The 14,364-nt window shown below is 41.6% G+C and overlaps 1 protein-coding gene across 4 annotated transcripts in view; it reads left to right on the top strand.

Moving 5' to 3' along the window:
* Znf892 (zinc finger protein 892) overlaps positions 1–14,364 on the top strand; it is a 35,194-nt gene that overhangs the window by 2,315 nt on the left and 18,515 nt on the right. For 2 of the 4 annotated variants that reach the window (XM_060371874.1, XM_060371876.1), the window contains exons 3-4: positions 2,464–2,543; positions 6,829–14,179. In XM_060371874.1, the coding sequence (XP_060227857.1) occupies positions 6,852–8,093 (1,242 nt within the window). In that variant the 5' untranslated portion in view covers positions 2,464–2,543; positions 6,829–6,851 and the 3' untranslated portion in view covers positions 8,094–14,179. Of the gene's footprint in view, positions 1–1,071; positions 1,174–2,463; positions 2,544–6,828; positions 14,180–14,364 lie in introns of those variants that run through there. The other 2 variants (XM_060371875.1, XR_009587460.1) reach the window with 2 other exon arrangements.

Here is a 14,364-nt window from a genome sequence, read left to right on the forward strand (position 1 = left end):
TCAAGGCTCTCCGAGGAGGAAACCTAGGTGAGATCTGGAGTGTGAGTAATGGTCAAATAAATGGAAGCATAGAGCAGGGAGAAAGCATTCAGGAATAGGAAGCAGCATGCATCAAGCGGCAAGAGGCAACGTGACACAGTTCCAACAGCTGAATGGTAGCCACCAATGGGGAATTTAGAAGAAGGAGCACAGAAACCAGAGTCAATGGAGGACCAGGGCCTGGTTATCAGTGCTTTGTGAAAAATGACAAGAGCATTTGGGGAGCTACATGATAATTTGAGTTTGGGAAAATCCATATTCTGTGGCACATGCAGCAAACATGTTTATTGTTAACATAAACAATGGACATAAACAATAAACATAAACAATGGACTGGAAAGGAAAACTAAAGAGAAAAGGCACTTTCTCTTTTGTGAACCCCCTGTTTTGTTTTGCTGTTTTTTTTATATTTAAATTTTTTTCTTCACAATTCATTCATTATATATTCCGATTGATGCCCCCTCTCTCAACTCCTCCAGTCCCACCCTCCCTCCCTCTACCCCTCATCACCTTCCTCCATTCCACTGAAAGGGAGAGTTCTCCAATATTGCCATCTGCCCATAGCTTGTTAAGTCTCATCAGGACTGCTTGGATCTTCTTTGTCTGTGGCCTGGCAAGGCTGCATTATCAGGGGCGAGTGATCAGAGAGCAGTCAACTGATTTCATAATTGAGGCAGACCCTCAACCCCCTGTGTTTTAAAGAACCAAAGCAACTGTGCTACTTTTTGTCTCTTTCCCTGAATAGATAGTAAACAGTTCTGCAGTTCTGTAATTCATTAACATATAAACTAGAAACTTGTCACCTTCGGGTTCTGCATTTTCAGGTGCTATCTGCAGGTAGCATGGATTCTGACGCAAAACAACAAAGAACAAGTCTGTGGGGCACAAGTATGCCAAAGGATCTTAGTGTTAAAAGGGCTGTCAGTCGTGTAGTCTACTCTTTCTGTCATCCTCCTATACTGTCAGTTTGTTTTTTCTGGCAGGTATCCCACAGGAGGCCTTTGGTAAGCATTGGTGTGTTTGGCTTTTCAGGGATTGCTGATCTGAATAATGGCTGAGACTCTCACCTGTGGGGAAAGCCCAACCCTTCTTGGGGAGATATGCCTAGGAAGCCCGGAAATCTGGTTTTGTGGGGTAAGGATGGTGCCCCTCAGGTTTCCTCAGGTCTCCTCAGGTTCCCTCTCCCTGTGAGTTAACCTGATTTGGTGCCTCACTTTCTGGGGTCCCAGGAGCTCTGAGGCCCATAGTTCCAAAGATTCTTAATCTTTGTAAGGCCTGACATAGTTCCTGCTTTTGGTTTCTGGTTAGTTTCATGACTCCTATCATTAGGAATGGACATCTTTATTATAATCAACTTAAGTATCCTTCTCTAATCCTTAGTCAAGGATATCAAGGCAAAGTTCTAATGAAAACAGTTCTTCAGAGAATAGGTATTTATTTTTATAGTGAGGTGAAAAAACAAGTGATTTAATTGTTCTGAACTCAAATAAACCCTGTGCTGGCTAATTTATGTAAACTAGACACAAGCTGGAGTTATGTGAAAGGAGGGAACCTTTTCTTTTCTTTTTCTTTAATGTTTATTAGTCTTAATTTTGTGTATGGAGGGTATGTGCACATGAATGCAAGTGCCCGCAGAAGAGTCAGATTCCCCCTAGAGCTGGGGTTACAGACAGTTGTCAGCCACCCGATGTGGGTGCTGGGAATCAAACTCAGGTCCTCAGGAAGAGCAGCATGTGCTCTTAGCCAGTGAGCCATTTCTCGAGGCCCCCAACGCATTTTCTTAATTAGTGATTACTGGGGAGGGCCCAGCCCATTGTGGGTAATGCCATCCCTGGGCTGGTGGTCCTGGTTCTGTAAGAAAGCAGGATAAGCAAGCCCTGGGCAATAACTCAGTAAGCAGCACCCCATCCATGGCCTCTTCATCAGCTCCTGCCTCCAGGTTCCTGTCTTGTTTGAGTTCCTGTCTTGACTTCTTCAATGATGAACAATGATGTGGAAGTATAAGCCAAAGAAACCCTTTTGCTAGGTAGTAGTGGCACGCACCTTTAATCCTAGCAATTGGGAGGCAGAGGCAGGTGGATCTCTGAGTTTGAGGCCAGCCTGATCTACAGAGTGAGTTCCAGGATAGCCAGGGTGACACAGAAAAACCCTGCCTTGGGAAAAAAAATAAAATAAACAAACTCTTTTCTTCCCAAGTCGCTTTGGTCATGGTGTTTCATCACAGCAATAGTGACCCTAACTAATGCAAACCTCATATCAACTTTTCTGACTTATTTCTGAGCACTGTTGGAGAAATACAGAACTGGCCCCTCCTTCCTCTCCCTTTCTACTCTCTTTCCCCATCCCCCAAATCTTTCCTTAAGACCAGGAAGCCATCAGTGCACTCTTTACCAGATTCCCTTTTTTTTTTTCCCTTGTGAACAGGGCTTCTAATTGCCAAACCTGATGTGAGTCGGAGTGTAGGGAAGAACAACAGAGGGATGTCTCAAAAGCAGCCAGTCCAGGTGAGTGACCCTTGGGGACAATGGGGCTGTAACCCACATAGATGGTCGTGTAAGCGCTTGTAGACTGCCTATCCAGGCTGCCTCTACCCAGGCTGTCCACCTGGAGACCTGCTCTCCTCTGTGCTGCTCTCTAGCCTTGTGAAGATGACTGGGTATAAAGCCAGAATTTGATTGGAATGAGTAAACATTCTACTCTTTCAAATCAAATGACATGGAAGTTGATGAATATTTAAATGTTTTTGGTAACTTGCTTTGTGGGGGTCTCTGCAAACTCCACGGTCAGCAGAGTGTCAGTCTGTGAGAGATAAGAAGGCAGTCCAGGTCAACACAATGAAGTACCAGGTTTATTTGTTCAGACTTCGAGATTTGTTTGTTGGTTCACACTTCAAGATTCTGACCCCAAACTGTTTATTTTAGACATACTTAAACACAACACAATTTGGTGAAAAAAAAAAATTGGTGGTAATTAGCTCACTCCTATGTGTACAATAAAGCATAAGATATGACTACATGAAAACTCTTTGTAGAATACTTGTGACCTCTTCCATAAAGACAGGTTCTATAGATTGACTAAGGAAAACAAGCTCATGAGAAGGGTCTAGGAGAGGCCACCATATGGTTAACCACCTCTGCCCTCAGCCTTCTGGGGGCTAAGGGAACAGTCTATACACCTTTCCCTTTGGGGAGACAACCCTGTATGTTTAGCATTCCCAGTTTCACTAGTACTTACATGTGAGCACAGGAACCACTGCCCCGTACATTTTTCCATGCTATTTTACATTTGCAGCATAATAGCCCACTAATAAATGATTGACTTCTGTATTTTTCCTATTCAAACAGAAGCAGCATTGCATAGTGGTTCAGGGTGTAGATTTGAAACCAATCTCCTGGGTTCAAAGCTGGTCTTAGCCACCCAGCATTTCATTGATCTTTGGAAAGTGGGTTATCTCTTTTGTGAGTCAAGTTTCCCAACTATAAAACTATAGCTCTTAAGTCATTGTGGTGAGGATCAAATAGAATAGTTTAAGAAAATGTTCAGAACAGTACCTAAGCCAATGTATGTTATTGATTAACTATGGTATTTTTAAAATGATGTCATGTTACTTCTGTCAAAATGAAGTATTGCAGTAGATTGCCACCATATTATATTTCTTTGGTCTTACCCTTGTGTAATTGAAGAAGCATTGTTTTGCAAGTTTCTTCAGTGAGTTGCTAACTCTTCCCAACTACCTTTCTCTACCTTCTTCTGAGATCTTCATAATCTACATACCCAAGCTTTTTGACTTCTCTTGAATCCTTAACAGAAAGCAGGAGTATCTCCTAGTTTCCTCCACTCATCATGTGTTCTCTACAGATACCTAGATCTTCAATTCACTTAGATGGACATCCATGTGCTTTTGATATTTTTCTACCTGTTTGTCCTTTAAAATCCTAGGCACTTTGGTGAGTGTGGCATGCAATTTATAATATTTTGAGACATGGCTGGATACTACATAGCATCTGTATTAGTTGTCTTATGTTGATATGTATGTGCCAGGGGCCTTCCCTGGGGGCCTTTCCCAGCACAAAGAGGAGAGTGGGCATCTTTGCTGACAGGGCAGCCCACAGAGGAGATAAGGAGCCAATGGCAAAGGGAGGGAGGGAGCCAGGCGAGATAGTCAGGGGGATCTTGCAGATGCCTAGCAATCAGGCCGCTTCTATGGCTCTGACTCTAGCAGCCAGGCCTAATCAGTTCTGTGGCTCTGATTAACTAGCAATCAGGTGCTTCTTTATTTATACAAGTATTACAGAACAAAGACAGACTAATGATTGCCTAAGTGGCACAGAGTATGTGTTTGATATTTTGATTACATGTCCAGGGTTACAAGTTCAGTTGCAATCAGAAAATGCAAACAGAACAGATTTTATTATTATTAGCCCTATAACTCTAATTAAAAGAACCTTAACAATGTCTCCTCCAAAGCAAATACATTTAATATATGACAGCCTGCATTTTAGCAGTGTTTGCTCTTTGAAAACATTCCAGCCAAACAGAAAATATCTAAACTGATCTTTTTATGAATAGCAAATACTAATACCTTACTTCTTTTACTATATGTCTCATCGTCTACTGTATAAAGTAGGAATAGTCTTTTTATTTACTGAGTTTTATTCCTTTAGAAGTGTACCCTAGATGACGTCTGTATTTCTCGAGAGCTCTAAGAATAGAATAAAAAGAGCCCTTGAATCTATAACCTATTCTCCTGGTCAGTCAGGGGTTGTCAGTAGTCTGTGTTTACCCTGAACCATTATACTGTTCAAGTTAGCGCGGAAGCAGATAAAAAAATTCCCAAAGTAATGGCCTCGTCTGGCTGTGTCCTTATTTGTGCTTAATGATCTCCAGGGCATAAGGAAGATGTCCAAATAGTGCCCAGATAAAGTTAATTTTAGGATTTTCCTAAAAAGACTCAGGCATAATTTTTCTCATGAAAAGACATAAGTGGAACCATAATACAGAAAGTCCCCAATAGTGCAAACACACAGAGACCAAAACACAACAGTTATTAGGTAAAAGGACAGCGATTGTAGCCATCCATTCAGCTTTGGTGGAACCGTGTCAAACAGCTGTGCTGGCTTCATGACTCTCTACACTTCCAGTGAATATGGCTGTGCCATATATGTTCAAGAACAGGTACTTTGTAAGAAAAGAAACTTCTTAGAGATCTCTGGAAAATGAAGACCTTTGTGCCACATCTTAATGTTGCTGTTAAGAGCTTCCTTGACTACATGACCGTTTGGCAGAGAAACAGAAAGGGAAATGGCCATGTGCAGAAGGGACCGAGTATGTAGGGTAGTCTGATTTTATAACAGCCCGTTCCTGCAAGAATTAATTCACACCTCCAACACCCTTCCAAGAGTATTGGCCTCTTGATCTAATACATATTATTAATCCTCACTTCTTAAAGGTTCTACCACCCCAACCCTGTTGCACTGGTTATCATGCTAGCACATGAACCTTTGGGGCCACATTCAAACTCTATCCAAGTGATAACACCTTGGGCACCTGGAAGGATTTTAAACATTTTTAGCAAGGAAACTTTCCCCTTGAACTCTATCAGCATATCTGGACGCTGACCCAGGTACCTTGACACACTGGGAACTAATCTGAGCAAATGGAACTATGACCTTGTGTGTGCACATTGCTCTTCTTTTAGAAAATGTGATTCTAAGCTAGGCGCAATGTCACATGCCTGTAATCCCAGCACTCAGGGAGGCAGAAGCAGACACATCTCTGTGATTTCAAGGGCACTCACAGAGTAGTCTATAAATTAAGTCCGGGATAGCCAAGGCTATACAGAAACCCTGTCTCAAAAAAAAAAAAAAGGTGATTTTATTTTGTTCTGTGTATTTTTTTTTTCCTGGTTGGGAATAGTAGTAAGCAATCAGATATTTTCTTTGTTGTTTGTTTGTTTGTTTGTTGAGACAGGATGTCTTGGTGTAGCCCTGGCTGTCCTAGAACTTGCTCTATAGACCAGGCTGGTCCAGAACTCACAGAGATTCACACCCCCCCCCGTCTTTGTCTCCCAGGTGCTGGGATTAAAGGCGTGTGTCACCATGCTTGGCTGTCATGTATTTTCTAACTACTCAGCTGTATAATAATTTGAATTGATAGATCCATACAACATTGAATACCAGCTTCTAGAATTGGTGTCTTATTTTAAAACAGTAGCAAAATCCCTCCCTCCCATCCTCCCTCCCTCTCTCTCTCTCTCTCTCTCTCTCTCTCTCTCTCTCTGTGTGTGTGTGTGTGTGTGTGTGTGTGTGTTTGTGTTTGTGTGTGTTTTCAGTCATGGGACATAAGAGCCTGGGAAAAGATTATAGCAAGAAGGGAGATTAAAGATGCTTCCTGTTGAGGTGTGCAGTTAGAATCTCTGTGAGTACAATGACTAAGTCTCTAGAGACACTTTCTTCTGGTCCTATCCTTGTGTCCTACAGACCCTGCTTTTGTCTTGTCCATTCCTCAAGTCACCACAGCTTGGCTTTGTTCTGTTACTGTACATCATTTCCTACCAAATGCACTGTTGCCTGGCTGCTTGCTCCTTCCCTTTTTGTAGCATTTTTTCTCAACCATTTTTTTTCATGTCCTCTCAATAGTGCAAGACTCTTTGAGAGCTTTGAAGTTTTATGTTTTCTGCATTTTTTATTTGTTTTATTATTTCTCTAGTATAGAGGTTATTTTTCTCTGTGTGTGTAATTTGTTTTTTGTTTGTTTGTTTGTTTGGTTTGTTTTGTTTTGTTTTTTCAGAGTGGAAGACAATAGCAGAAAACATGAAGCTAACTCCGGAGAAGCACTTTTCTGAAGAGGCATCATCTCCTGGAATGTTACTGGAGAGCTTTCAAGAGGAAAGATCTAGAGACTGTGAAAACTCCTTAGAAAATCAGCAGGAAAACTGTGAGAAACACCCAATACGAGAGCTGGTCCCTCAGAAGAGGCTTTCTGCAGAGAGAAGTTACCAGTGTGATGAAATTAGAAGGAACTTTAGTCAGAAGTCTTTACTTGTTAAACATCAAGGAGACAAACTTCGTGACTGTGGTTCACTTACAAATTTTAAAAATTCAGGTATGATTAAACAAGAGAAAACTTGTACAAGAAAGAAACCTTGGAAATGCAATGAGTGTGAGAAAGCCTTCAGTTACTACTCAGCTTTTGTCTTGCATCAGAGAATTCACACAGGAGAAAAGCCCTATGAATGTAATGAATGTGGTAAAGCATTTAGCCAGAGCATACATCTTACTCTACACCAGAGAATTCATACTGGAGAGAAGCCCTATGAGTGTCATGAATGTGGGAAGGCCTTCAGTCACCGATCTGCCCTTATTCGGCATCACGTAATTCACACTGGAGAGAAACCCTACGAGTGCAGCGAATGCGGGAAGGCCTTTAATCAGAGCTCATACCTCACCCAGCATCAGCGAATTCACACTGGAGTGAAACCTTACGAATGTAATGAATGTGGGAAAGCCTTCAGCCAAAGCACGTTCCTCACCCAGCATCAGGTCATTCACACTGGAGAGAAACCGTACAAGTGTAACGAATGTGGCAGGGCTTTTAGTGATTGCTCAGGCCTTCTTCAGCACCAGAGAACTCATACTGGAGAGAGGCCTTATGAGTGTAATGAATGTGGGAAGGCCTTTGGCTACTGTTCAGCCCTGACTCAGCATCAGAGAACTCACACTGGGGAGAAACCCTATAAATGCAGTGACTGTGCCAAAGCCTTCAGCGACCGCTCAGCTCTTATTCGTCATCAGAGAACACACACTGGGGAGAAGCCTTACAAATGTAAGGACTGTGAAAAGGCTTTCAGCCAGAGCTCATCCCTGACAAAACACCAGAAAACCCACACTGGAGAAAAACCCTATATGTGTAAAGACTGTGGAAAGGCTTTTAGCCAGACTTCATCTCTTTCTCAACATCAGAAAATCCATGCTGGAGGGAAAAACAAAGTATATGGACAAACCTATAATGAGCATTCAGTCTTTGGCCAACAAAAGAGAATCCATACTGGATGAGTATATTCCAAGGGGTTTTGTTTTGTTTTGTTTTGTTTTGTTTTTGAGGATTTGCCTTATGTCATGAGGGCTACAAACAAATTTAAGACTATTATCTTTACTAAGATAACTGCTGATGTGGGACACAACTCACTTAGGCTGAGAAAGGAGCTTTTATGTTTTTAAAATAATTACTGAACGAAAGTCACTAAAAAGAAATTCTCTTCCAACCTTCTAATGTGTGTGTGCACTGCCAAATTCTTGAGAGAGTAGGCTATAGCATTGTGGAAAGAAGTCATCTTACTTGTGGTATATAGTCTCTTAATGCTGAGGAGAGAAATTCTAAGGAAATAAGTGGTCATTTTAGGAATAGAAATAAAACATTGAGAATTCACAGTGAGTTTGCCCAGGATCAGGAATGGTAGAACAGTTGTCCTTCAGCCTTAAGTCCAAGAACACAAAAGAAGTACATGGAAAGGACAGGGAAAACAGTTGAGGGGTGAATCCAGGAAGTCTTGGTTGCAGTAACTCAGTGTTGAAAACCAGAAAAAAAAAATAGTAGACTTGACAACTGATGTATGCAAACCTCATGTGAAGGAGGGCAGCTTTGCCCTAAAGCAGAGGAATATTAGCATGGGGACCAGTATCTGCACTTTTTTGTCTTTATATCTTGCTTTTTAAGATATGTGCTAGGAATCACTTTAATCCCAAGGCTGAAGACTTACAGCTTAGTTAGTTTACAAAAGAGACCTTTGATATGTTCAGTGTGTTCTAAACTATCTAAGTTACTGAAAATACTTATTTATAAAGATTTACCTCAGTTGTAAGTAGTTTATACTTGAATTGTTTTTTTTATGCCATAGAAAATTTAATTGATAAATAAATAAAAAATTTTTAAAAGGCGGGGAGGGGTTGCTGGAGAGATGGCTCAGCTGGTAAGGACACTGGCTGCTCTTCCAGAGGTCCTGAGTTCAATTCCCAGCACCCATATGGTGGCTCACAGCCATCTATACTGTAATCTGATGCCCTCTCCTTGCAACCAGGTGTACATGCAATTAGAGCACTCGTACATAAAATAAACAAAATCTTTAAAAAGAAAGAAAGAAAGAAAATTTAATTGTAGATTTGCACAGTCAAGTGAGAGCCTTGACTGAGAAGCTTGCCATTCTCTGTTATGCTCTTGGAGTAGGGGCAGGTGACTGTTGACACTTTAGTTGGAACTGTGAAGGCTAGTATTGGAAGCATTGTTCCGGTTTCACTGTGCTGTATCTTGGTGTAGATTTCTCTAAGTGGATTTCTGTTTTGTAGTCATTGAGCTGCTTCAATCTATAGGTTTATATCCATTGCCAAACTCGAGGAATCTTCAGCCTGATACCAATTCTTCAAAACACATTTTTAGCCCACTACCCTACCTATTTTCCATTTCTGGATTTGGATAGTATAATTGTTAGATAATTAGTTTGTTTGTTCGTTTGGTTGGTTGGTTGGTTTGATTTGGTTTGGTTTTTTGAGACAGGGTTTCTCTGTATAGCTCTGGCTATCCTAGAACTCTGCCCACCAGGCTGGCCTCAAACTCATAGAGGTCTGACTGCCTCTGCCTCCCAAGTGCTGGAACTAAAGGCCACACACATCTGTTAATTTTTAAGTCAATTTTTTTTTTGTATTAGTCTTCTTGATCTGCTGAAACAAAAATCTCTTCGTTAAGATGACCTAAGGAAAGAGTCTCCCAGAGTTCTGGAGGTTGAGGAGTGCTCTGACTCCATTTCCTGCCAGGCTTCTGTTTTTGACTCACAGGCATCTGCTTTGCCCTTTTGGTTTTCTAAGGGTATTACATAGCATGTAGTCCAAGCTGGCTTCAAGTATTCTATGTAGCTGAAGATGTTGTTGAATTCCTCATCCTCATGCGTCCCCTCCCAACATGCTGGTATTATAGGCGTGTAACTTTATGTCATCTTGATGATGTATGGCTGTCTTCTTGATGTGTCTTCTCACAGACTTTTGTTGGAGCGTGTGCAGGATAAGAGAGATACCTTTCCCGTTATATGATGAGTCCATGAGTCCTATTGGACTAGTACCCTACTCGTATAACCTCACTTAGCCTTAATTACATCCATAAAGTCCTGTTTCCAAACACAGTTTACACTAGGATCCAGGCCTTCTGTACACATGATTTTTTTTTTAAGATTTATTTATTTATTTATTTATTACGTATACAATGTTCTATCTGCATGTACACATGCAGGCCAGAAGAGGGCACTAGATTTCATTATAGATGGTTGTGAGCTACCATATGGTTGCTGGGGATTGAACTCAGGACCTCTGGAAGAGCAGCCAGTGCTCTTAGCCTCTGAGCCATCTCTCCAGCCCCCAATACATGTGTTTTAAGGAGACACAATTAATTTTTTTGTCATGCTACTCCTGCTGCTTTCCGCCAAATTTATATCCATGCATGACATCCATTCACTCTGCTCCAGCAGCTCCCAAACTCAAAAATTCCAGTCCCAGCTATAAAGTGTTAAGTCCAGAGTTTGGTCTGTCACCTGAATCACATATGACTGAGATGTTTGATTATGCATCCTAATCTGCGGAACTGAGTTATGTATTTCTAAAATATGGTAGGACAGGTATGCCAACACTGAGGGATAGAAATGTCAGTGAAGGAATGAGTGATAGATGCAAAGCAAGTTCAAAACCTAGCAAATTAAACTAGATTGTAAGATATGATAATAGCCCTTATGGTTAATTCACAGCCTATGGACCTCTTGGTGTGACAATCCTTCCATGGCTCTTCCAGACAGCCCCATCTCCAGGGCTCTGCTGGGCAGGCTTAGCTGTCAGATTTAAATTTAGTGCCATCCCGCCTGTTGAAGCCAAGATGAACTAGTTGAATTTGCCTATGAGCTATCCTCATCCTTGTATTAGCCCATATGCTATGCCCATTATCTTATCAAATGACTGTTTGGACACAGCACTGGCATTCTCTCCCTAACAAACTCAGTTTTGCCCACGTGAGTAGAATTTCCCCATATCTTTGGATTCTCATTCCTTCTTGATTAACATCCCAGTGTTGGTTCATCTCTCCCATCTTAACTATAAGCAGTGAGACTGTACTCTTCAGTTTTAGTATTTTATTTAGAAATTGCTGCTAAATAGCCAGCAATCACTCTCAGCTTCTTTCACAAAACACTAGCGTGTGCATCAGACAAATTTAACACTACAAAAAGGTCAAGGTTCCAAGAGCATGTTCCTCATTGCCATCCAAGTCCTCACCAGAGTAGCCTTTACATTCTCTGCGTACCTCTTCACATTCTCTATGTCACCCTCCTGGCCTCTACCCACTCTCCTGTTGCAAAGGTGCTTTGACATGTTTAATGTTTGCTATAGCAGCATCACTTTTTTTTTTTTTTTTTTGGTACCAGGATCCTCAGGATGCCATAACAAAATACTATGGATTGCGTTGCTCAAATGTAAATAAATAAATAAATAAAATATAAATCTCACAGTTCTGGAGGCTAGAAGTTCAAAATCAAGGTCCAACAAAGTTCAGTATCTGGTGAGAGCACTCTCTCTTTGAAGATGATCGTCACATGACCTTACCCCTGTACGTAGGGAGAGAGACCTGTCCCCTGCTTTTATAAGGCCAGCAGCCCAAGTTGACTAAGATCTTACTCCATGACCTCTTTTAGCTGTAATTGCCTCTTAAAAGCCCGTCTTCAGATACAGTCACATTGGAGGCTTGTGATAGCTTTTCTTGGTTGTCAACTTGACTATATCTGGGTTTACCTAATGCCTAAATGACTGGGCGCTTGTGATGGCTTTTCGTTAATTAACTCCTTTGAAGTGGGGAAAACCCACTTCTAATCAGGATCTTTGATATGGGAAGATCCACTTTTAATCTGGATGACACCTAGTGGCAGCCTGTATAAAGGACATGAAGAAAGGAAGCTGGCTCTTTCCCTACTTGCACTCTTGCCAGCAAATTTTTTGTTTGTTTGTTCTGTTTTGTTTCCTTCACTGGCTTTAGAGCCTGCCGCTCTGGGATTTCAGAATATAACGATGACCAGCTGCGACATCCCACCTCATGGATGGGAAAACTCCTGGATTCTTGGACGGAATTCCTGGTGGTAGACATCTAATAGTGGGATGGCTGGACCACAGCCTGTAAGCCACTTTAAGAAATCATATGAAAGAGAGGGAGACAGAGAGAGATTCTGTAAGTTCTGTTCCTCTAAAGAACCCTGACTAATACAAGGATAGAGTTTCCACATAATGAATTGATGGGGTCGGGGACAGATCGATGCAATTCGATCCCTTGTTATTTTATCTGTTGATCATATTAGATATTTTCTTTGTTCTGTCCTCAGTCCATAGCCAGTTTTTCCTCCTTCCCACGTGTGTGTGCCCCCTAGAATCTTGCCAGGCATTTGTAACATCCATGCCACATTAGTGTGTTGGACATCTGTGAATTACCTTTTCATTCAGGTTAAGATTTTCTTGGTCTTGGAGTGAGAGTGATTTTATGCTGAAATCTGGATATTTTGTGTATTACAAGAGTCAATATTCTACTTAAATCTTCCGCCTTGGCAGGCCTGCGCTGACATCCCTCTGGTGGAGAAAGGGTTGAGGTATCCATGTTGCCTTGTTCTCCACTGGCACCATGGTAGGGGACAACAATTCTGCTGGGGTGGGGGAGGGTTTGTAGCTCCCCATTCGTGCCACCCTGTCTAGGAAATCCATGAATGTCGTGCCTACCAGTATTAGGGTAGGATGAGATGCCCTTATTACTGTGGGGCAAATCCTGACTAAGCCTCCCTGCTGCCATTAAGGCTGAGCAAGGGATGTCTTGTCTCTGGGTAGTTTTGGAAGCCTCATCCCTTCATATGTCCTCCACTGGCATTGGTGAGGAGGGAGCTGAGGTAGGGTTTCAAAAGCTGGCCCCTTGATCTCTGACCCCCCCCACACACAGGGTTGGGTGGAGAGTGGAGAGGCTCCCCAGGTAGCCCTTGCTGGTAGGAAAAGGGCTGCATTTCTTCTTGTGCTAAAACTGGGCATTATTGTCTAAAAGTTTTCTGTCCTGCTGGTCTGCTTCCTTCCTGACCCATTTTCTAGGAAGAGTAAGTAGACTTTTCTTGGGCCTTTAAAAATCAACCTCCCCCTCTTCTCTCTTTCTCTCCAACTCTGCATTTTGTGTGTGTGGGGGGGGTTGGGAGGAGTTGCCAGCTTTCCCAAAAAACAGTTTGTGATACAAGGAAAAAAAAAAAAAGTTTCAAGGAATTCTGCTGTGGGCTCCCTCAGGTGTCTAGGTCCTTGACCATTTCATCTGTCTCCACCTGTTAGAACCTTCTTATGTTTGTTTTATCCAGCTTTCCAGTGGACTTGAACTCTTAGGGAAAACAGCTGCTGCTTTTCCTCGCCATCCTTGCCCTGGGCACTGACACAGCAGGTGGAGCCCTGTGGCGCACAGCCCCCAGGTCTCTGGCATACAGATGGCAGTGCGGAATGAGCAGCTGGAACTGGAATGGTCCCTGGTCCCCGCAGATAGGCTCCTGTGTGGGAACTACATGCTGCTCCCTCTAGCTCTGGGGGAGCTATACTTTTTTCAGTTGAAACAGCAGTGTTTACTTTGTGCGTTGCAAACTTGAGAAGGAAAGATAGCTACAATTGTGAATGTAAACTGTAGTTTACATTATTTGTAAACTACACATATTTTTATTTGTATCTTTACTCCCAAAATGCCTAGGAACCATTGGCAAATTGAATTTACGTTTTTCAATTGGATCTATTTTTCCCAATTATGTATTACTTATATATGGCTATCAGTTCATTTGAATTTGATATTATAGAGAACCAACGAACGAAATTAAGAAGATAATTGATATTTGAGACAAGTCCCTTCATGTTTGAAATATTTATGTAAGTATTTTTTAAAAGTCATGCCTACTTCGTAATGGCTAGAACTAGGTAGAGACTGGGTGTAAAAGTGATTTGTAAACTACCAAGTGCTATATAATTATTAGCTATTGTTGATACAGTCATTTATATGACATGTCCATTCTGTATTCTTTGTGATGGTGTATGTAGCTCAATAAAAATGACTGTCAATATAATGGAGAGATTCTTTGTATCTTCTTTTAAAACTAACTTTTCTTAAGCAGATATATATATATATATGTATGGTAATAAGCATAATTTTCATTTTAAAAATATTTATGTGATTGTGTGTGTGTGCCTGTGGGTGCTCACAGAGATCAGACACAAGATCTCCTGGAGCTGAAATTACAGGCAGCTGTTG

Source organism: Meriones unguiculatus, chromosome 18 (assembly GCF_030254825.1).
Source record: "Meriones unguiculatus strain TT.TT164.6M chromosome 18, Bangor_MerUng_6.1, whole genome shotgun sequence".
NCBI classification, from domain to species: domain Eukaryota; kingdom Metazoa; phylum Chordata; class Mammalia; order Rodentia; family Muridae; genus Meriones; species Meriones unguiculatus.